This window comes from Haplochromis burtoni, unplaced genomic scaffold, assembly GCF_018398535.1.
Source record: "Haplochromis burtoni strain Fernald_Lab_line unplaced genomic scaffold, NCSU_Asbu1 Contig_75, whole genome shotgun sequence".
In the NCBI taxonomy this organism is placed as follows: domain Eukaryota; kingdom Metazoa; phylum Chordata; class Actinopteri; order Cichliformes; family Cichlidae; genus Haplochromis; species Haplochromis burtoni.
In genome coordinates, this window is record NW_024582436.1 from 323013 (window position 1) to 346710 (window position 23698).

Below are 23698 nucleotides of genomic sequence, written 5' to 3' on the forward strand. Positions count from 1 at the left end.
TCAGGATTCTTGCTCAGAAAAAGGATCAACATGCTCTGAAGTCAGAGCATGTTCCAGTCCACAAAAACTTTTTTTGTAACAAAATATCGATTTCTGCTGTCCCTGTATCGATACATTATTAGCAAACAAAATATCACGATACTACACAGTATCGATTTCCCCCCCCAACCCCTAGTTACAAGCATCACATACTAAACAGAAGGACACCAACTTCTCACCTTTTTGTTACACTTCTCACAGTGGTAGGCGTTTGCTCCTTCCAGCAGATCTCCTTTTACATACTGCTCCATTGAGTCCAACAGGTTCTGATGGTTTCTGATGTCTACATTGAGTGTTGTGAACGATTCTTCACACTCATATCTGACAACACATTTTTTGTGGGTTAAGTATACAGTGTCTTAAACTGCTGCCCATATTCAGTCACCAAACACAAAGTATGTGTACTTACCTGTGTGGGCATCCTTGACAGATTTTCTGGTCAGCAAAAGATCCTCCCAGCACCTTACTGAGCATGGCAGGGTGGCCCAGTGCTTTTAAAGCCTCGTCTAAACTGTCCACCAAAGAGTTGAAAAACTCCAGTGCATCATGCTGTTCCCTCAAGTTAACTGGCTCACCCCATAACCTAAAACAGGAAGACACGGATACATTATGGTTGCTACGTTGGTCGCCTTGCTAGCAAACACTGACACCACCACAGCTCTGAAAGCATTTATAGCAGTGCTGAGGGCACAGGCACTCAGATACAACATCAACTTCGACGCTGGTGTAGGAGTAAAAGACGTTGAAGCTGGAAGCAAAGAAATCAACAAGTTTCTTTTTCCCCCCTTTCGACGTCTTTTTCTTTTCAGAATAACTGTATAATCTGGGACACACTAAGCTTCTATATTGATGTGGCATTGACATTGTGGTAAAAACGGACATGATCATAGACTGCGTCTTCAACTCAACCGCTGTGGTACCCACGGCTGGCTGAAAACAACACAAAAATGCCGCCTGTGGCAGGAGATCTGACATAACTTCTGGAATCCCCCATTCGCAAGGACGAGAACATTTAGTATAAGAGCCCGCTAGACTTCAGGAACAGGTAACTAGGCAAACTGCTGATGCTCAAAACAAATGAGTCTTTGCAATACCTGAACTGTTTCCAGAATCCCCTAGGGACGTAGTACTGCAGTCTGGATGCAGCCAGGTGGCCAAAGATGACCTGCAGGTGACGCAGGACCCCGATGTTGTACTCTTTCCTGTCTTCTGACTTACTGGAAGGTTTGTCATCAAACTGGTGATGATAGCTGAACACCTCATCACGAGGATCTACATTGCTCTGTGGAAACAAAATACGCAGGTGAAATATTGATATCCACATGTGTCATTAAATCTAAAATTGTTTATCGTTTTTAACTGCTGCTGTTTAGTTGGGAAAACAAATCATAGCAGCTAAATGAGAACTGGGAGGGAAAGTCACTGTGTGAAGTGATTTGCTATTTGGTCTTGTAATTATGCTGCCCTCAGCTCCAAGCTCTACCTACATGACCTCCATGCTTATAGTTGGCCAGTCTGTCAGTCACTGGATGCTGATAAAGGATGAAAACTGGGACTAAATCTCTTGCAACACAAACTCTCACTGTACCTCATTCTCCTGCTTCTCATCCCCCGACATGTCATCATCCACATCAGTCCCCGTGCCCTCAATGGCAAGGATGCCATTGCGGATAGGAGGGATCATGTATAGCTGCTGAATGACAGAGTTCATGTAACAAGTGGCCCCAGCGTTCTTCAGACCTACAAATCCTTTGTTGGGCCGTGGCCCCACTGGAGGCAAGTACTCCCACTCTGTCAGTGTCTCACAACCTAGATGGAGAACAAAGTAAAAACACCCTCATGTATACTGTAATTTACAAGCTGCTTGGGCGGCGTCATCTCTAAAGCCAAAGCAATCTCCATACCTAAATAGTACATGTCAGTCAGAGTGTCGACTATCTGTTTCAAGTTGCGGACACAGCCAACAGCCAGCGCCACGAGGAGCTCAAAACCAGCATTGATGGAAGCAGGAGTGCTGCACACTGGGATGGCCTGCTCTGTGGGGAACTCGCCAGTCTTCATGTACTGCAGGTAAACATTAGATGCTGGGAAGATGAAGTCATCAATCAGCTCCTAAATCAAGCAGGAAAAAAAGGAGAAGAAGAAGATATGGTTTCTTAGTGATGTTATGTGAAACAAGAAAAATACAGGATGGACATATTCTCATTATAGTAGCACTGTTTTCATGAATGTGTGTTTCACCTTAATGAGGTTTGCTCCTCCCTTCTCGCAGCCGATGTAATACTTCTTCTCTGGGGTTTGGAAGGCAAGAAGCTCTTTGGTGACTCCAAGGTGGCCCTCCAAGATCGTCTCCTCCACTCCAGTTTCCCCTGTCCTCTTCACTTCGTCCTGGCAAATGAAAACATACAGTACAGCCTCACTTCTGCCTTAAATAACTAGTTGAACAACAGCATATATTATGATTCCTTACACATTTTGCACAGCTAAAACAAATCATTAACAATGATTAAAAGGCTCTTTTACCCGTATTCGTTTCAGCCAGTCGATCTCATTGTTGAGCAGCACCTCAGCGTTTGGCAGGTTGATGTTGCTATTGTAGGCATAGTTTAATAAATGTCTGAGCAACGTGAAGTAGTCCCCAGCATGCTTGGCTCGCTCTTTGGCCGTACTCTAGAAACAGACATGGATTAAGTTAGGATTCTGTTGTGTGGACTGCAGTGATGTTATGGTATTAAAATACAAAAGAAATATAGCCACTCACCCCTAGTACAGTAAAGAGGAGGGTGATAAAAAAGAGAAGGGGTCGATGGCCCATACAGCACCTAGTTGCCATAAGGAAGAACTGCTCCTGGGCCATTTGCCGCACCGATCTGTTGAAAACAGATTTCAAAATCAGCATCATGTCTCCCCCACCCAAAGCTTAAATCTCATGCCTCAGAAGGTGGCTAGAATGCAAACTGGTATCCTTACTTGCTGTGGCAGTGTAGCAGCAAGTCTATGATGAAGGTCTGCCACGCCTTCTCTTTACTGAGTGTGTCCAGAGCTGTGGGCATGAGGGCAAAACACAGTGTCATCACCTCCAGGGCCTCACAGCACACCTGCTCATCCTCTCCATCTGGTTCCTTTGCTGCATTCGTCTACAAAAACAAAGACAGATAAAGGTCACCAGGCTGATCAAAACCTCATATAGATTTAGACTTTTGCTGATCAAGCTTTTGCATTCTTTCCTCATACATCAAACACCTGATGGCAGACAGTTTAAAGTGCTGCTGGAACACAGTCAACAAAACACATCAGCATTCAGAGTCATTTTTACCTTCTCATAGATTTTGCTGATTTCCTCATTGGAACTGAAAACAAGCTGCACTGTACCACAGCCTGATGCCCACACAATTTTCTGTATAGCACGGATCACACAAATGTCCGGGATGTACTTCGATGCCTGGAAGAAATTCTAGTGAAAAAAACAGTTCCAGAAAATCTACTGTTACAGACATAATAGCTCAAATGGGTCTACTCATCCAGTGTTTGCTTGAATATATTTTATGCTTTTCATATCAACATATAATAATTATAACTATATATCAACCTACTTATGTCAGCCCTTAATCGCAGCCCTTTTAATGCTTATAAACACATTTGCCTTTATCATAAAAAATAATTTATTTTTTTATTTTTATTTTTTTTTTAAAGGTAAGATACCGTGACCTCCCTAAAAAACCAAACAAAAAACAATTTAAAGAAATCATTTCCTTTAACTTATCTCACTAAAATTTACCTCATCAGAAATCTGCTGGGCCAAGCGAATGGCTACATTTCGTAGCATGCATTCTGAGGCAGGGTTGGGGATGTTTTGCAGGGCACTCTGGAGGACCAGTGCCTGGTCATGAGTAGCCTGATTTATCTGCAGAGAGGTGTTGAGAAAGAAGCAGGCACGTAAGAGTATGGCAAGCATATGTGCTAGTGTCAAACAAGTAATACAGGTTTGTCTATGTGTGCATCATGAGTGTGACCTAACCGGAGAGACAGGAATATTTCCCTCTGCATTAGGCTGGCAGGCCTCAGCAACAGCCTTCACGTGTCCAAAGCCTACTGCAGTCAGGAGGAGCTTGGCGATCTTGAGCGCATTGAGGTAAGCTCCACGCCGTGTCTCCATGTCAGCAGATGGGAGGAAGTTGTTTCTGGTGAGCATGCTTAAAACCAGGGGCAGACCACCGCTTTTCAAGAAATTATACTGGAAGTCGCTGGCATCCTCGCCCAGAGTGGCACTGGCTGGCATCAGCAAAGCATACACAACCTGGAACGCACACAAGAAAAAAAAATCAATCTTACATTTTTCTAGCATGCCCCACATCCAAGAATCAAACAGGTTCAAAAGCCACACCCCACAGCCTTTGTCAATTGTTGGGACTGAAAGTTTAATCTGGATGAAACAACCAGCATGGCAGCTTCAGCAAACTCATTTTTAAAAACACATTCTCAGCAAAAATCATATTCATCCAATGTATGTTTATTTCATTTTTCTCCCTTGCTTGTCAACTCCCCATAGGCAGTGACTGCATGCCCTATTAGTGGAGGAAAAAAAGTTCTTTAAAAACATAATGAGGGCTGGGGGGAAAAAAAAAACCTAACAAAACTCACTCCTGTGTAATATTCCAGTTAAATACAGATTACACTATAAAATTACAGGTGCCATTGGGGTTGTTCCACTGCTGGTCAATGTACAGCAGCATACATTATGCAAATCTGATAATGAAGGGTATATAGATAAAAGGGAACACAATGTATAACAAGGCAGGGCACAGTGACACTCACCTCAATGAGGTAGAGCACTTGTGAGGGTGAGGGGCCAAAGAAGCGTGAGTCCAGAGAAGGACTCAGGCTGTTCTCACCAAGCTTGGCATGGTCCAGACAAACAGCTCTCAGATTCTCCACTGTAGTGTTATCTAAGGACAAAGAAACCGCACAAACAAGACCACTTAAAATAACACCGTCTGTGTGCATTAGCATAGGAGTACATTATCACCAAGCAACCTAGGTGTGTAATATTGTGAGCACAGGTGTGTGTAATACCCGGGGGCATGAGTTTCATGAGATCTCGAGCTCCATCTCTAAGCAGGGGCATGTTAAGGTTACACCCCAGGTCGGCCACTTGCCACAGGAAGGAAATGTAGCGCAGATGCAGCGACATAATCTAAAAGAGAGCAGAGGGTGTTACAGTACGTCTGCTTACATACTGAGCAGCACATAATTGCATTACTGCATCATATTTAGAGGGGTCTGATTAACTATCAACTAGCACTTGTTAGTGCTGTACAAGTATATGGAACATATATGGAACATGGAAACTGCATGTGCAGCTTATGCAGAATCTATTCACTTTACTTACCACACCCGGAAGACAGCTCTCCACCTCAGGGTTGGGGCCATCACTGTAGTGGTTACCGTGGTTACCAGGAGAGCCAGTGGATGAGTCAGATGAGCTGTCTGGACTCGAGGGCATATTGGCACTCACCTGGGTCAGCTTGGCTGTGATAAGCTGTATAAAAACAGTTACCGTGCAAGGAAACATTTTTATTTCAAAGTCTTAATATTGGTATAGGCAGCGTTAATGCATTATTAATAAAGAGCAAAAATAAATATATAAGGAGTACATTAAAAAAAAAAAATCACAGTACAGCAGCTTCAGCAGAGTGATTCTTTTGTCAGTCCAACAGAATATCACTCTCTCACCGTTTTGTCCTTCAAATTGAGCTGTCCAATCAGCTTCCTGTCGTCAGCTGGATCAACAACCTCTCCACCAATAAAGAGCTCGATCTTGGTATGGGCAGCATTTGCTTTTATCCTGTTTAGAATACCACGCCGAACCGAGCCAATTGTGTCATTTGTGTGTGACCAGATATCCAAATCATCCACCTGTCGACCTTGGTTGGGGAAACGTACAATCAATGTGATATGCTTCCCACGGAAAGCTCTGCAAGAAGAAAAGAGTAAAGAGGTTCAAATAACTGAAATATAGTAAAAGTAATGTCAACACCTTACTTATCTCATGAAGAGAAATGTTGCAAAATGTTTGTGCTGTAGTTTTGTTTTCATGTCTCATGTTTTATTTGTCAATCGGATGACATTCGACAAATGAGATATGGGCATTTATGATAACTGAATCAATGATGTAATTGCGACAGTACCTTGACATGGGCAGTATAGTCCTCTCTTCATGGTAGTCACTGTCACACTCATTGATGTACTCCTTAAGCACAGTGAGAACTCGTACCATGCGGATGGCCTCCTGACGGGCACAGTTAATGCTGTCTTTATCTCCATCTAACACACAAAGGGTGTCGTAGGATGCCTTCAGGCGGTCAAAACATGACTGGATGAAGTCTTCGTGAATTTCAACCTAAAAGGGGAGACAAGGAAAAAAAAAATGGTCAAAGACTTCGATATCACTAATGTATATAGTACATTTGTTAACTGACACATGCGAACTAACAATTTGGAACAGCAGATGAAACAGTTTCTCTAACTGAGAGAAGTCACAGTACCTGGTTAACTTGTAGTTTTGGTCCCAGATTGGTATAGATTTCTTTCAGCAGGTCTATGGCTCGGTTTGCAATGTCGTCACTTCCTTGAATCACCACCTGGGAGAAAACAGAAGAGCTGCAAGTCAGTCTTTAATGCATTCATGTGTGTGGATGTCTGAGATAAGTGCACAGCAGCCTCATCTTTAAAGGCCATGTGAAAACATTAACAACCCAAACATCAGGTAGTTGTGTGAAGCTTCAAAGCTGCAGAGCATGCACAGTAAATCTTTATTAAAGCACCTAAACAGAGAATTTGTAAGTTAGACATCTTAGCTCTGGGGCACTAAAGTGGCAAGAAAGGTGAAAAAAAGAGAACGTGATTACAATCTTCAAGGTACAATTTTTTTTCTCCTAAATCAAATTCTCATGACCTTAAAAAATAAATGTTAAAGAAAAATAAAATGTTCATGTGTGCCTGTTGCAACTTCTCTCCTCACCCTCCAGAGATAGTCCAAGCCTATTAGTTCCAGGTCATCCATCATGTAGGCCCTGCGCTTTGCTACCAATTTCCCCTCCCTGCAGTTGACAGCCTTGAAGAACCTCTCAAAGCACTTCATCCCATTCTCTGTCAGCAGAGAGGGATCCAACTGCAAAACATTGTTCTCAAAGAAGTCCTTATTGATGTCTGGGTCCAGATCTGGCTCGTCACCCATCAGTTTGGAGTACCTATTAAGTGATGGGAAAGAAACACATCGTTCAGAAAGCATACTTTGTGAATATCAAATTTCAATTAAGAAACTAATTATGCCATAGGCAAGGAGAAATAGAGCCATACCATTTAAAGCAAGCCTCACGGTCACAGAGAAACACTGCATTCTCAGCCAGACACTTCCAGATCTGCTTGGCCTGCGGGGCACACAGCCACAGCTGGCCATCTTTTAGCAGAAACCTGGTACATACAAATTTAAATTTAAATGGACCCTGGTGGCCAGAAGGTCAGAGTGATGTTGACGCAATATGTGGACTTGTATCATATTTGCACATTTTTACACAGGATCCTACCTTGTTTCTTTCTTTTTCCCTCCAAGGAGTACTACTTTACTACTACATTTTATATATTTAACTATGCAATGCCCAATGTAATGTACCTCAGGAAGTTGAGCCTTTCCTGGACTTCCTGGACATGGCTATAGCGGCTTCCTGGTCTAACTGTCTGTGGGTCGAACTCTGCTTGTTCCTCTGAAAAAGAGACATGTTGAGTCACACAGCAGGTTGTACACAATTCAACTGCCACAACTAATATAGAGGACCATATCTGGTCTGACCAAAGTACCTTTAGACAACTGCCTCATGGTCTCCATGTAGGCTGAGAGGTTCTCAGCCACAAGCGTCACCAGAGCGTGGTTATGCTGCAGCTGGTTGATCAGGTCATGGCGGTAAAAAACATGAGGACTTCTCTGAGTTTGACTGAAGAGAGAACAGCAGGATGATTGGTGGATATAGGCGGTTTTAAAGCAGTGAGTAAAAACACAAGACTGTTGACCAGCCTGAAATTGAATCTACATACTTTTAGTGAATACAACTGTGATTGAGAAAACATAGCAAGACTGATTTCTCATATGTCTGTATTAGGGGCATAAATAAAGCAGCTTTTATTGCATCTGTGTATGTATGTATGCTATAGAATAACCAGCAAAGAAAGTCATATCAATAAAGGCCATTTCATGCCTTATTTCCACAAGAATGTTTTGGTCTAAAAATGAATAAGCCTGCAAACCTGTACTTTTGAGAGCCAGTATAAACCATAAAGAGTCCTGCGGGAATCAGCAGATACTTAAAAATCATTTTAATATTTTTTCTTTTCCCCCATCCCATTATACTCATCAGCTATATTGTCTTGTAAGAACAACTTTAAAAAAAACAGTACAGTGATGACACCAATTATCAATTTGAATTCATAAAAAAAAATATAACATTTAAAAAATATATATATATAACACTAAAAAAAAAAGGGGGGGAAAAAACATGTTAACATAAATGAGACATGTGGATCCAAGGCATGAAATACCCCTGATATTTTTGCATTGAATGATTGAGCTGAAAGGCATCAGGAAGAGCCGGGCTCCATCTCAAAGGACCTTTCATTGAGCTGTGCAACTCACTACTAGATTAAATGCTGTGTATGCACCATGGCTCCCACCAAGAAACTCCCACCAAGCGTCTCTAGAGAAATTAAACACACTAGAGTTTATCCAGTGATGGCTGTTCTTCACCTATTATACAACTACATTTTACATCATTGAGTAACCGCTTTGAAAGAATCAACCACACCCTGAATGTATTAATGTCACCATAAATACCGAGATTACCCTGATTCTGTTCAAATCTGAGAGCACAACATTAGTTACTCATGTAAGCAGTCCACAGACCTGTCACACTTAAGTTGTTAGAAGCCTCATGTGACTTCAAAACAAAAATCCTTACTAAAGACAGTCATCAATTACAATTATGAAACAAACTGATGCAACTTTGGTATATAAGCTATAATTCTCTGTAGGACTCATTTTTGCTCTTAAGGGGAATTGCTCCTATAAACAACCTGACAGCTAAGCAAACACTTGCCACCTGGGTCACCAAGGTTTCAAACAACACAACATTAATGATAAAAGTTAATGCAATTTAGAGCTGTCCTAATCTTGCCTGACCTACACATCCACAAACTTTAAGGAATTTGAATAAGCAGTAAGTCATTTGAGATGAAACCCATGAAGGAATTGCTTAAGCGTATTCACGGCAGGGATTTTGCATTTTTTATACATTTTAATATGTCAAAGAGAAAGTTAGACTTGACGTAACACAGAAATAGGAAGAGCCCTGGAATTAGCATTAAACTTACCCCGCTAAGCTCGTTTGTATGTAAATTGGCATTTTCTTTCTGAAAAACAACAGGCATGTGTGCTACATATTTTCTACAGTTACTATTAAAGAGAAACACTACTCCAAGTCTAAACAATTTAATGTTGCACAATCAAACTTAAAAATTATTTATTATAGTAACTTTAAATCAATGCTATTCTGGGGCCTGAAGACCCTGAGTTGCTAGAGTACTACAGCTTTAAATAAAAAAAAAAAAGAAAAGAAAAGAAAAAAGAAAAAAGAAAGGGGGGGGCTGCACGATAACCTGATTCACTCGCAGAACAAGCTTTAATGTATGCTTGACTTACACTTTGGGAAAAAGCCAAGTGTTAATAATTAAATTGATAATGGCTGAATTCCATTAAGGTATATTTGTGATCTGTAAAGTTGCTCAGATGAACTTAATTAACTAATATTATTTACTGGACAGAACTAGTATTGTGTCTAAAGTATTGTGTATTTTGACTGGCATGATGCGATCTTATGTAAAAGCTTTTGGTCCGAATTAAAGCGGAAAGTGCAGCTTTTCAGCTCTTTCCAGTGTATTCAAAACAAAACAATGCTCACCAACCCATGCTGCTTGACTGATTTACTGAGAGATATTGAACAAATAAGGGAAAAAAAAAAAAGGTTGTCCAGCTTTGTTGGTTAGTGCTGATGGATAATTAGTGCACTGGAATGAGTTGCAGACAAAAAATGTTATCTTACAGCGGTGTAATAAAATGTAAACTGCAATGCCATTAATTTTCTGAAATGCAAAATTGACACGCCTCAGCCATTGGGATAAATGCTCAGCTCAAACACAGAAAATTATGTTTTCTTTATGAGTGTTCAGGCATTCTGTGCAAAATAAATATAAATAATTCATTATAAAGCATTAAAAGTACAGTAAATGACACCTTTAAAAAAATAATAATAATTGCCAATATTAGAACTGTGCTTTTTGTGCATTTATGTAGGAATATATTTCCACCATGACCTTACCTGAGGTTTTGAGGAGCTTCTCCAAAGAGGCTACAGATTTCTCTGATTTGCTTAAGGGCAGGGATCACCCATTTGTCATTGGTTCGTAGCTCCTCTATGAAGCGATCTATCCATTGAATCTTCTGGGTGTCTCTGTCCTGTGAATGAAAATTAAACATCATCAGTATAGAGTTAAGAAAGACCAGCCTATTATTTTCATATTTTTGGAGTCAAACATAAACCACAGCATGTACCTGTGAGCAACTATAGTCCAATATCTTGATGTGAGCACTGAGAGCCTGGTCCATGATGTCTACAGGCACATCATCGCTGTGTGCTAGGTTCCACAGCAAGTTAAGGACCTTGTGGGCCATCACACCATCCTTATCATCCTCAGCCAAGCGGCGAATAAGTTCCAACAGTTTTTCACGCTGCTTCTTGCTGGCATTGGTCCAGCTTGCCTATAGAAGTTGGGGGGGGGGGGGGGGTTACAGTAGTATCAGTGGAACAATTACACTGCAGCACGATTCAGCTGAAAGCAAATGAAAAATATACATTGTGGACAAAAATCCTTTATCGCCTGTAACTACTGAGGACAAGTCTTACTCACCTTGAAACAGTCAAAAAGGTGATCCAGCTGCTCAGGCGAGAAGTCCCACGCCAGCTTAGCCAACAGGTCGTGGACATTTTTAACGATGGCCTCGTGTTTACCAGCCTGCAGACATACACAGAACAGTTCAGCTGTCAGGGTCACAATATTTATATTCTACCAGAAACTTTGTGATAAAGGGTTTACTCTGGCTATTATAAAGACACTACAAAAAGTATATTCTAATTTGCTTGTTTAAATGAGAGAAAATTCCCTATTAACAGTGGATCGTTTTAAGTCAATTTACTAGAATGTTGAAAGTGCGTGAAGTCTGGTCCAGAGAAGTTTACTTTCCAAATCACGTCCTTTTCTTGGTGATGACAGTGTTCTACATGCTTCAGGCTCCACCCCAGCTCAGCCCTGACTCACCTTCCATCTCATACTTTCTATCTAACCTTTTTGCTAAGAATAAAAGGATGTCTGTATTTTGCCAGCTTAAAAAAATATCATGCAGTCCAACCTTCATGTCTGTCCTTGACTATGTGCATACATTTTAGTGTCCTGCTGCAAAACAAAACTACATCAGTATCTACCATAGAATACAACACTTCAAAAGTTATGAAAAAACTTTAAACTTATGTATTGAAAAGGTTGGATTCAATTGCTTTTAGCCAATAAGTAGTGGTGCTTTGTAAATGTCATCCATTTATAAGAGACTATTACTGCTCCCAATCCTCCTCATATTTCTCATCTCTTTAAATTTTCTAACTACAATTCAAAACCCAGTAAAAACATAACCTTCAATATTCCCCAATGCAAGCAGCAAACTTGGCATGTCAAGTACATACGCACTCTTCAACTAGAATAAAGTCGAACCTGTCCTTAAATTAAAGTTGTGATTATTGCTAACAGGTTTAATTATCCTTGCAATTGTTTTTAATGATTCGTTGATTATTGTTCTGTTCTGTCAGCTGATTGTATTCTTTTGAATCTTTGCCAGCTCTTTCTTGTAAGACAGATTTGAAAGATGACGTATACATTCTCAGCGATTTATAGGTGTGAGCACTGCAGAAATCTAGAGCTGTGTGCCATGATCACACCATGGAGGCACAGTTTGTACAGATACTGCACAAACAGGGTTGAGGTTAGAAAAAAAACAAATCTATAAAACATACCTGGGCAAGGACACATCTTTTTTTTTTTTATTATTTGTTCCGCACTACTGACAAGAATGTGGCAATCTTTAAAATCTTAAAATTGTAAAACATAGTCCAATAAAGCTGGCGCCAGTGCAAAACAATTATAATCTTCAGGATTCTTAGAAACCACTAGTAAAATCTCTCTCTAAAAAAGAAAAAGACAAAACAAAACCACACATTTAAAAGGTGCTTTCACGCTGCAATCTGAAAGCCATCGTTTTTAATGACTTGTACTGTGCAATGGCAGTCTGTCGCCATGCAGAGCAAAGCCCAAGCATAGACCTCAGGAGCTCTTGTGAAGAATGAAGTTGCCTTTGCTACAGCAAATATAAAAGGGAGGAAAATTTGATATTGTGCGTTGGTGCATGTATGCTTGTACCATTGTACTGCATTTACTGCATTCTTTTCTTGGAAAGAGCTGCACCAGGTATGCATTTTCACAGTGACATAGCTTGCTGCATATCCGCAATAAGGGTTAATAGTTTAGATGACTGACATCTAGCACAAGTTTTTGAAAGTGCCCATTTTGCTCCTTTGGCCACAGGTCCCTGAAACAGTGCACTGAACGCGAACGTCAAGCACAGTGCGTACCACGTCCTGGATCAAAGCCCCATAAAACATGTTTTGTAATCTTGCAACAATGCCGTACTGTGCTGTATTGCTGCATCTGTTCAACCATCTGCAAGGTTTTATCCAATTTTGATTTTTGCCTCCGTATGAAAATAAGAGTAGTTGATAAAACCACGAGTAAGGGCTCTTAGGCTATAATTTTTTTTTTTTTTTAAATGATCAATTGCAGAGTACCTGTGCAGCCCAGATGTTGTCCAGATCCTGCATGGTAAGAGCTTTCTCTTTGATAACAAAGCGAAGGATCTTCTCCAGTTTCTCGACATACTGTGGTTGATGCAAACTGTCCCTCAGCACAATGGACAGGATGTGGTTCTGTTGGATCCATTCCTGAAGCACCATAATGAGATGTGTAAAGGAGAAATGAATTTCACAGACATTAAAATCCCTGATGTAAAACACAAATGTTAAGAGCTGAGCGTACCGCCATACGCTCTGCAGTCAGCCATTCCTCCTCCTCAGGGTTATGCCGATGAGTGTAGTAGGACACACTGGAGATGACCTTGTTAACTTCATTTAGTGCATTCATTTTGCCATTAAAAGAAGAAATTTGCAATAACCTGGTGGTAAAAAACAAAAATAAAATGTTTAAAACCTGATCAAACTTAAAGTGAAACAAAATCTTTATCAGAGAAGACTGAATTTGATATTTACCTAAGAATCATTTTTAACCTAAAAATCTCTAAATTTTTCACGGTCTCCTCCTGCCCTGGTACACGAGAAGCCAGATTCTTCAGAGACTTGATTATCATGGACAGTGCGTCATTTTTGGCTTCATTCTTGGCCTCTTTCTTTAGCTCCTCATCTGTGAGATTCTCTAGAAACTGGGGAACCATCTCGATGACTGGAAGGAAGTACTTCTTTACTGTGTGCAATGTGAGAAACTCATAACACTGGCCAAAAGGCCTGTAAAACAGAAAGTAGAAACAGAAATTCAGTTCCAGAAACAAGACCATTGCACCAAAAGCACTTTGCAACGTGGTGTAAAACCTTGTGCTGTGTCAGCACTTACTTGATAAGTGCAGCGATGATCTGGACGTTCAGTGCTTGGCCGCTCATGAAGCGATCGTGCAAAATTTGAAACCCGTTTAACGTGCCAAATTTGTTTATTAAGTCCACCAACCAACCCTGTGATCAGAATAAACAAGGGACAAAAACAAACTGTATAAGCACCCTTTAATGTGAAGTCAGGTTGGTTACACAGGCTAAACTATCATCAGCTTCCATTCAGAGACTTTAGGTTGAAACTACAACAGAAATTGTTTTCTCTGTGAAAATGAACAACTTCTCAAACTAAATTCCTATTGGCAAGCTTAAAGAAACATATCTATTCTTTGGTTTCTATATTTATTCTCAGTTGAGATGCATGGCTTGTGAAAGAGGCACACTGCTAAGGAGAACAAGCTTCAAACTTCAATTCTTTTATTTTAATGTAGCTGGTCTTCCTTTAGCTAAAAATTAACTTTAAATTTGGCACTGCTGTTAAATATTTAGTAATGAGTAATTTGATTTAAATTTCCTAAAAATAATAGTGATAATAATAATAATCTCTGACTTAACAGCAAAGTAAAACACTAAGTAGTCCTGGGCCCCCTGCCAATAGACAGGCAGACAGGCAAGCAATACTGCAGTACTGCTTCTACTGACCCTGTGCCCACACTGCATTCATCACTCTTTTACTGTACAATTCTTATTCTCTGGTGTATCCACCTTCCCTTTTATACAATCTGCTTTCTGACATAAGCATTAAATGTCTTAGGGACAGTGAAGTCCATGTTATTCTTTATCAGGCAGCTCCAGAGAGGGATTCTTTATTTCAAAAGGGTCTTCAGGGCGAGACTAAAATGTCACTTGATGGAGTTTGTCTTGAGGAAGAAAGACGAGCTAACTCTCCTCAAAAGAAAGAAAACTCAAAGCTCATCTTCTGCATGACATATCTTGACAATTTTCCATACACCTAAGGATTTGTTATACAATACAAAACGCATGACTGGATCAGTCTGGATCACTTAATGCGAATCAGATTATAAACTAGTTATTTTACAGTTTTTATGGTCAACTGTTGTACTGAGTCACCTTGGGAGATCGAGGGTCTGGTGGTCGAGCGTAGAGTTCATCATCAGCCAGCTGTGCTCCAGCAGGGACGGTCTCAGAGGGCCGTGTGCCATTGTAGATGTGGAACTTGCAGTGAGGGTTGGTGGCCATGGCCAACAGCTCCAGTAGAGGAAACCAGTCCTGAGAGAGCTTGGCCACACATAGCTCCACCAACCGGTGTGTGTTATTTATGATACACCTCTGTGGAATAAAACCCGAGTTTAAAAGAAAGAAAGGCAGGATCACAAGAACAATATCAAGAACTGGAAAAAGCCCAGCCTCGACGCTGCTGTGATTAACTTCGGGTCAGCCTTTATAACAATCTTACAACACACATTTTACTATTCAATGTTTCTCCCCAGTAACCCTGAAGTCTGACAGGCTTAACTCTTCAGCTCCTAAGCTAGAGAAAAATTGCACATTTCACTCATTACACATTTTGTTGCCTTTAATCAGGATTCCACATTGTCAATAAAAGAAATTACACTTCCACACAAACAAAGGAAGAGCACTCCTGCTAGTCACGCCATTGGTCAAATTCCAGCAACCAGGCTGTTCTGCATGGCTCCTGGCTAGTTCACATGTCTGTAGAAACCCGATATGAGCAATCAATACAGGACTGACTCATCACAGCATTCCCAGCAAGCTTTTAGACTTTACAAGTCTCTGGCTGCTTCATCTTCTCAGTGTCTAATTTTAAAAGGAGCTGCAGGTGACAAGCATGATGATGTATAATATACTGAAAAAGATTAGATTTTAAAAAAGAAAAAAAAGAATCCATAGTGAGGAAGAGAAACAAAAACCCCTTTTCCGCCTTTAAATCCTCACACATCTGTCTCACTGGTTTATTTCAAGGACGTTCCACAGATCAATTTCAAGAACAAGAGCTTAAGAAAAAAAGAAGATCACTGATCACTGCTGGAAATGCCCCTTTCTATTAAATCTACAAAAACTACACAACAACTCACTTTGCAGACCAACCTAAGATCTGAACAATGGATGTATCTAATGAGATAAAGGCAAAGAATGAAGAAACAGGTTTTACAGACCGCCATCCCTCATCAGGACAATCTGGACCTTTAAATCAAATTTTAGAAAAGCATCTAACATACAAGAACGATTTTGTATCTCATAAAAATGTGAATTTGCTTTTAAATATACTATATAGGTTCTTTATTGTGATTATTTGAAAGCATACTCATCTTAAAAAAATCAAACCAAACTGTAAGGCAGAAACAAAAAAACTCACATGAATTTCAAACTTCCAACCACTGACTGCCTCGTCTGTGAGGATTTTTGTGAAGGAAATAGTCAAACCATCTCGGAAAAACCTCTGACATGCTTCACACTTCACATCCAGTCCTGCAAGAAAAGTCACCCATTAGAATATAATAATAATAATAATAATAATAATAATAATAATAATAATAATAATAATAATAATAATAATAATAATAGCAAGGTAAAGAAGGAGATGAAAAATAAGAAGAATGAGAGGCACAACAACAACAACAACAACAACAAAGCATTCATATAGTGAAAAACATATTTGAGTTGACTATCTTCTGATTGGGTGCCTCTCATAAACAGAACGTTTGGAGAGTCATGGATTTCCTTTCTTTCTGACATTATCCAGGGCAAACAGAGGAAAAAGAAAAACACTTGGAAAAAGTGTTTAGAGGAGTCTGAAGCCTAAGAATAATAAACTTGTTCAGTTAACATAAACATAAAATAAGAACCTAACTTAGGGCCTGTGTCTATATGCAGTTTTATGCGCTGTCAGCACATCTTTTCTATAGAAATCCTATGAAGCTGAGCACTGATACCACTCATAGTCCTCAGAGAAAAAAATGCCCTCAGGCACACAGCAGTTTTCCGCTGCGCTTTACAGGCCTCTCAGCTGAACACAGGTCAGTTTTGGGAATACTCCTGCTCTCATCAATGTCACTTCTCTCTTAGAGACCAATCAGAAGGGGCATAACTTACAGTAGCAACACTAAAAATAATGACAGAGGAGAAAACTTTAAAGAAGACAGTTTTGCAACCTAGCAACAACAAGCACCTGAGAGAAGCCTCTGCTAAGGAGGTCATGGGCACTTCCAGTACAAAAAATGTCTCTGTATACAACTCGCTCTTTTTGATTCCTCACTGACTTTGGTGGATTTCATCAAAAGAGACAACTGCCCTATATGCACGAGATTAATATCATCACTGATGCAATTTAAAAGTTAAGCCCTTTTGGTATACTTCATATAAGAAATACAAAACATATGTTAACAACATATTTTGATTGCATAACTGTAAATCTTGGATCAATTTAAAGAACATTTAAAAGGTAATTGTTAGCAATGTTATAGGCAGCACAGAGCTGAACATCTACACTGCAATAGCAAGGCCAGTTCTTCACTGTTCTCTTTACATAATTATGTCAATATTGCAGATTAAGTAAAAAGTAAAGGTTATGTGTATTTAACAAAAATTACAAAACCAAGTACCAAATGGGAAAATGTTTGAGTTTAGTGCTAATCTTTTTAATCAATTAATCAATATGATGAAGTTCTAAAAAAGTTACAAAAACACTTGCATCTGAAATTTACAACTACACATGAAGATTTTGTAATATTCCATTTTATGTCTTTGTAAATTATTTAAGTATTTTTACACATCCGGGAACTCTTGATGTGCAAAGCACGCAAGGAAAATTAAGTAAAACAGGCAAAAGAAATCACTGACTATTTTATATTCTACTGAGTGTTTCATTATTTAACAAGCTCAAAGGAAAGAGATTTCCTACATCTGTTAGATGTTTCACATTATATTATATTGACAAAAAACTAGCCAGTGAAAGCCATAAGCACAGACTGCAGGATGTCAGTGCCACAAAGCTCCTCTATGAAAAAGAACATTCTGTGCACTCCCACCTTTTTTACTCAGGTCTATAGCAGCTTCCAAGAGGACTTCTAACTCTCCTTTTGGCAAAACTGGAACAACCCAACGAGGCCTAGGAGAACAGAAAGACATGAATCGCCAGAAAAAAAGAGGAAAAGGATACTGTGCAATATTTGTAATATTCACCTGTGTAAAATGCATAAATATTACATTGATATTGTCTACCTGCACCCCAAAGAGCTATATTTACTTTGCTGTTAGGCAACTCTGCTGTGAGAGTGTGAATGGTGTGATGTGTTCAGACTGAACACGAAGCAAACTTTAAATGGACTCCGCAGAGTATGCCAGGAGACATGGGTCCTCCCATCCCCCCAATTTAAAAAATGTTTTTAACTAAGTTATGTATGCTTACAAAACAATTTGAGTTTACTCTCGGTCATAGCTGAGATTTAAATGTGACCTACCTGTTGATCATGTCATCGAGCTTGGCTAGGTCAGTGTGAGGAAAAGCTGGCTCTTCCTCTTCCAGCTGAGGGGGACCATCCCCCTGGCCCTGCTCATCTGGTGGGCTCACTGGAGAGTTCTCATTAGATGAGTTAGGAGATGACGTCTAGAAAAAATGCAGACCATCAAAATCAGATCTCATGTAATAATCTTTCTGGATTTCAGGTCTAAGCTGCTATGAAAGGAAAAAAATGCAATGGCAGACCAAGTATCAAAAGCAAATGTAGCTTAAAATCCAAACTAAAAACCTAATGATATATATGTGTTTAATTACGAATGCAGAAACAAATTGAAAAAAATGCACTCACACATTAACAATTCCTAGCTTCTACAAATCCAAATAAATTCACCAATTCCAAAAAAGTGCACCAAACAATAAGTTGATGTAAAGAAAATGCCTGAACCAGCTTACAAACACACGACAGCATGGCCCTCGATGTGCAGTATGCCTCATTTCAAAAGACCTGCACCTGGGCAGCATTTTGGAAAACAATGGCTTTATTCCAGCACACTCACTCCTTTGTTTTTACTAAAACATCTAACTAGTGTTAGTGGCCAACTAATTATATTTTCATTTTTCCTCAGTTTATTTAAACTTTAATACCCTAACCTTTAAAAGCAGCATTGTCTAACAATTTCACTGTTCTCATCTTTTCTGACAATTACCTCCATTAAATCCAGTTCACTTAACAGTCAGTTATCTTTCATTTTTTTTAGCTCAGTGGGCAAAAGACATAAGTCATAAAATATCACCCCTATCTTTTTTTCTTCTTTTTTTAAACACATCCACATGCCTTTGATTAAAAAAAAAAAAACAAACAAACAAAAAAAAAACCCCTCTCTCTTTATGACCACTTTCACAGAGTGTCTGCTAACATCACCCAGGAACCACTAGCTAACCAGTGAAGGAATAATGCTTTTTTTCCTTTGTAACTTGGGATTACCACTGACTGACTGATTTCTAGGCCTGTATGACTGGGGCTTTAGCAATCAATTTTACAGTGACTGCCTACAACCACTTCCCGACCGGTCACACAACACACTTTTTTTTCCCCCCCTAATGAGCAACGGTTGATAGAGGCCACCAACTGGTCTCTAGGAATGCTTAACTCAAGCCTTAGCTTGTATAGCTGAAGGTCACACTATCACTCAGGATCATTTACTTTTTCAGGCAAGTGTAAATCTGTTTTGTGTTTTTGTATTTTTGACTGGGTTGAGGTTTAGAGCTTAATTTTCAACCACAAAAAGCAAGTAAAGAGGGAATTTACCAAAATATAGAAACAAATCACTGAATGTGTTACGTCTCACAAAGGAAGCTCATTTATTGCATAGCTTACTTAGTCACATTTATAACTTTATCAAAAAATGAAAACCCACAAAATGGTAGATTTACACATCACCTGTGAGGTACTGCTAGCAAGCATAACAATGGGCGGGAATGTGTCAACCAGGTACATTCAAGAACCAAAAGCAAGGCTGGAGATGCACCAGAAGACCTGCTCAAAACAGGGGCTTTTTGTTTCTGCTTTTAGAAAAGGAAATATGTTCTGCTCTAATGCTGGTTGTACCGCTACTGATATCACATTAGTGTGTGTCTCAGAGTTTCATCACTGATGAGGTGAAACAGGTGCAGGTTGTTCCTTTACAGACACAGTGGCCAAGTCAAGACAATATGTTAGTTCAGGCTAAAGCCATTGGACAAGAAGTCCCACATTTTGTTTAAAAATCTGTCCTAACAACAAAAACACTTACAGCTAACTTAAAACAAATAAACTAAAGATACAAAAACCAGTGTGTTAGGGACTGAATGATTTACCTCATGTGATGATAAATATTTAAGAGTATTTTTCCTACAAGCCAAAACAGCCATTTTATTCGTTTTGGACTGTGGTTTGATAACACAAGTTTTTTTGTTTGTTTGTTTGTTTTAAGATATATTCTGTGTACTCCTGGCAGCAGAATACAGCCGCTATAAACCTACATAAAAGCCAACTTTCAACTTCTGTAATCTGCATGGCTTTTACATAGTCAACAAAATATCAACAAGTGGAATATGTTCAGAGAGGCTTATGGCAAAGCCTAACAATGTCATGACAAAAATGCTTGTTAGTAGATATGGGCTAGCACAGCCATGATCCTACACTAAACAAACAACTAGGGTCAGCTTTGGAGAGGCTGCATAAGGATCTCCCAGTAGGGGTGCAATTAAAAGAAACTGCACTACATACAGTTTCCAAGAGAACTGACTGAAAAAAGCTTTCAACCGACAAACAGATTTTAAACTGTTTGGCTTGATGAGATAGTGTCAATAGGCAATAAATACTGAAGTTTGCATGCATTGTCATGAGAGAAGATTGGATTCCCAAAAATAAGGTAGGACTGAAAAAAAACAAACATTAACCTTTCACATGTAAAGGGATTTTTTTCCTCCAAATTAGGTCCTATAGTTACCAAACAGCTAGGACAAGATCTGCTAGTTTGTGACCACCTGCTCCTATTATAGACATTTTCTAACTTCCTGCTTACGCTAGTTTTGGTGAAAAGCTTGATTAAAAAAAAAAGAAAAAAAGAAAGGTCATTCAAGTGATCATAACTCTGATACTTTAAATATGAAGTATTACTCATTTCACCATACAGGAAATATAATAAGAGTTGACATGGGTGACGTATAAATGTGTTAGTATGTGGGTGAATCTTAGGGCTACACTGGAAGTAAGAGTATTTGAGAAATGCAATCAAAAATGCACATCGATGAATATGCATTTAACCACTTTATTTTTTCTTTCATCTTTTGAGTGCGCATCAACAGTGGTGGTGGTGTGAGCAGCTGTGTATAAGAGTAAAGGAGGGATACTCAACGTGGAAAGAGATGCATAACTGAGAAATATAAAATGTGGGGGTGTGTGGTGAAGGCTCCTTCTGCTTGGCTGACCTACATAGGCAGCTTGCCTCTCACGTCTCACCACAGCTCATCTCTAACCAACACAGGCCTGCACACGCACAAAGACGCGCACACACACACCCTTTATCCATCACTCAGGAGGCTCTGTTCATTGATGCTTCGCCTTCTCTCCCTTTCTCCCTCCTTTTCCGCCCCCACCTCCCCTCTCTCTTCATCTCCCTGGGCATCTGTGTGTGGTTAGGTACGAGCAATATCAGCAAAAGAAAAAGAAAAAAAACTGTGCTGTGTTGACTGAAAAAAGCAAAACAAAACAAAAACACAAATATCTTTTTTCATTCCTATAACCGTTTTTTTTCTTTTTTCTTTTCTTTATTTCACCTATCTAAAACGAGTGTTAGAAAGATGATGCTGACCTGGTTTTGTGGCAGTGGGGGTTGGCTCTGAGCATCAGGAGCCTGGCCCTGGCCCTGACTGTCATTGCCCCCCACCGGAGAGCCACGCGTGGTGGCCGTCATGCTCGCCACGGGGCAGATCTTGGCAATCTTGGCCTCTTAGGGAGCGCTGGCCAGGAGGGAAATCACAGCCACCTCAGCTGTAGAGCAGAGGGAAGAGAGCCGGAACACACGAGAGAGGGACACAAGCACCTGGAGATCTGGGTGTGCTGCTGAGACCATTGCATAACCTGGAGCAGAGAAGAGGGGGCAAAGGTCAGAATTATCAGCTGACTGCTTAACATGTAAAAGCTGAATGGGTTAGGAGACTTTGTAATATCTAAAATACATGTTTAAATCTAAAATAAAATAAACTGAACTGAGCTGTGCCTGTCAGCTCAGTTCAGCTTGTATCACTCAGTTTTTCAGTGACTGCCTACATGTTCTTTTCTCTTTTATTCAGAAAGGAAGATGATTTGCCAAAAAGGACAAAACTGGAGAGTTCAGTCTCAGCCCATCAAGCCTTAAAGTAATAACACTACCCCTTACTAACTTAATAAGAAAAGAAAGATAAAGAACAATAAACTACTATTGTAACACTTTGATATATGTCCCTGGGATTAGCCAATATGAGGCAAACCATAAGTCATCATCCAAAAGCCAGTTTTCATTTTAATTCTAATATTTAACCCAGAAGATGCCGTCTGCCTGAATCCCACAACAAGAAAAATAATCATCTCAAATGCAGACATAAACATCCAATTGTATATGAAGGAACGGGTTAACAATGGACTGTATAGGAAAAAACAGATTTAGTGCTACTGCATTAGTTATCAGCTAATTGATCCCTTGTTTTAAACTATACTCCCATTTAAGACTGAAAATTATAGCTTTTACAACATCATGAAACACCTTTTGAGCACTGTCATGTATTAGCTCACAATACCTTAGTTCACATTTATTCTGTTTCTTACTCTTCAGCAATCATTTTTTAGATTACAATACAAGTGTGCCTGCCAAAGTAATTTCTGAGATTTAACGACCTTGGTGATACTGCTAAATGGTACAGTTCAATGGGACAAGAACCCCAAGCAGCTCATGATTAGACAGTAAGGCAGTCTGGCCTGATTATTTAATCACGTTGCTTTACTTGAACGGAAAACCTGTTATGTCAGTAAAATTCTCTCACTGCACTGCAAAACTATGTGTCCATGTGCAACTGTGATGAGAAGAGCAGGTCAAAGTTAAGCCAGGAAGTTTTCCTGTAAACTGTCAAGGATGTCTAACAAATAGAGCTTGGGTAATACAATTTTCATTCACATTTTAAATCAAATTCCCTGACCAATTTGAGTTATTTTGTTCAGTACCATATACTGAACACATCACAGCAATGAATTTAATGAGAACCACAAAATAAATGGACCATATATTCCCTTTAAGGTCAGATATGCTCATCAGTAAGCAATTTTAGACACCAGTTTAGCACTGGCACTGTGTGTGGGGTCACCGATAACCACATATTTCTGAAAATAAATGTCATTTAACCTTCTCCCTGGATTTCAGTTCTAAACCATCAGACCTTTAGATCACTTTCATTACATCAAATAGTCTAAAGCTCATCACTTTTTCATATTCAAAAGAATACAGAAAGAAAACCAATTTCAATTGTTAATTTAAATATTTTGTATTTATCACATTGCCTAAAACCACCACTAGAAAGTCTTCCCATTACAATAGTCAAAAAAATAAGTGAAAATTCAAATTACCAAAATAAAATGTTATGTTGCTGGAGCAAACCTTCTAGGTTTTCAGTTATTAAAATGAGCACTTAGGATATATTCTTATTCAGAGTGAACATGTTTTCCATTTAATTTCTTTCCCCACACAAATCAAGAAGGAGCATATATGAGAGATTTACTGACAAGGTCTGAACCCAGAACCTTAGTCCCTTCTGCAATGCCCTTGTAATAAAGAGGGAATATCAACATATTCTCTACACCATTTTACCAGCTGAAAGCAGC

At 39.5% G+C, this 23698-nt stretch overlaps 1 protein-coding gene across 10 annotated transcripts in view; it reads right to left on the reverse strand.

Moving 5' to 3' along the window:
* Positions 1 to 23698, reverse strand: part of usp9 (ubiquitin specific peptidase 9) — a 36566-nt gene that overhangs the window by 10344 nt on the left and 2524 nt on the right. For 6 of the 10 annotated variants that reach the window (XM_005935833.2, XM_005935835.3, XM_005935839.3 and 3 more), the window contains exons 2-36: positions 21660 to 21928; positions 18305 to 18450; positions 17873 to 17952; positions 16201 to 16313; positions 14934 to 15152; positions 13870 to 13985; positions 13512 to 13763; positions 13282 to 13417; positions 13035 to 13187; positions 11053 to 11157; positions 10697 to 10903; positions 10464 to 10600; positions 9460 to 9498; positions 7897 to 8030; positions 7712 to 7802; positions 7399 to 7512; positions 7061 to 7289; positions 6585 to 6680; positions 6228 to 6439; positions 5773 to 6013; positions 5429 to 5578; positions 5113 to 5233; positions 4855 to 4985; positions 4058 to 4336; positions 3818 to 3943; positions 3356 to 3493; positions 3010 to 3176; positions 2801 to 2909; positions 2563 to 2709; positions 2281 to 2427; positions 1944 to 2151; positions 1628 to 1848; positions 1134 to 1321; positions 449 to 622; positions 219 to 360 (exon numbers count right to left, since the gene is read on the reverse strand). In XM_005935833.2, coding sequence (XP_005935895.1) covers positions 219 to 360; positions 449 to 622; positions 1134 to 1321; positions 1628 to 1848; positions 1944 to 2151; positions 2281 to 2427; positions 2563 to 2709; positions 2801 to 2909; positions 3010 to 3176; positions 3356 to 3493; positions 3818 to 3943; positions 4058 to 4336; positions 4855 to 4985; positions 5113 to 5233; positions 5429 to 5578; positions 5773 to 6013; positions 6228 to 6439; positions 6585 to 6680; positions 7061 to 7289; positions 7399 to 7512; positions 7712 to 7802; positions 7897 to 8030; positions 9460 to 9498; positions 10464 to 10600; positions 10697 to 10903; positions 11053 to 11157; positions 13035 to 13187; positions 13282 to 13417; positions 13512 to 13763; positions 13870 to 13985; positions 14934 to 15152; positions 16201 to 16313; positions 17873 to 17952; positions 18305 to 18450; positions 21660 to 21761 — 5370 coding nt within the window. In that variant the 5' untranslated portion in view covers positions 21762 to 21928. The remainder of the gene's footprint in view (positions 1 to 218; positions 361 to 448; positions 623 to 1133; positions 1322 to 1627; positions 1849 to 1943; positions 2152 to 2280; positions 2428 to 2562; positions 2710 to 2800; positions 2910 to 3009; positions 3177 to 3355; positions 3494 to 3817; positions 3944 to 4057; positions 4337 to 4854; positions 4986 to 5112; positions 5234 to 5428; positions 5579 to 5772; positions 6014 to 6227; positions 6440 to 6584; positions 6681 to 7060; positions 7290 to 7398; positions 7513 to 7711; positions 7803 to 7896; positions 8031 to 9459; positions 9499 to 10463; positions 10601 to 10696; positions 10904 to 11052; positions 11158 to 13034; positions 13188 to 13281; positions 13418 to 13511; positions 13764 to 13869; positions 13986 to 14933; positions 15153 to 16200; positions 16314 to 17872; positions 17953 to 18304; positions 18451 to 21659; positions 21929 to 23698) is intronic. The other 4 variants (XM_014337954.2, XM_005935841.3, XM_005935838.3 and 1 more) reach the window with 3 other exon arrangements.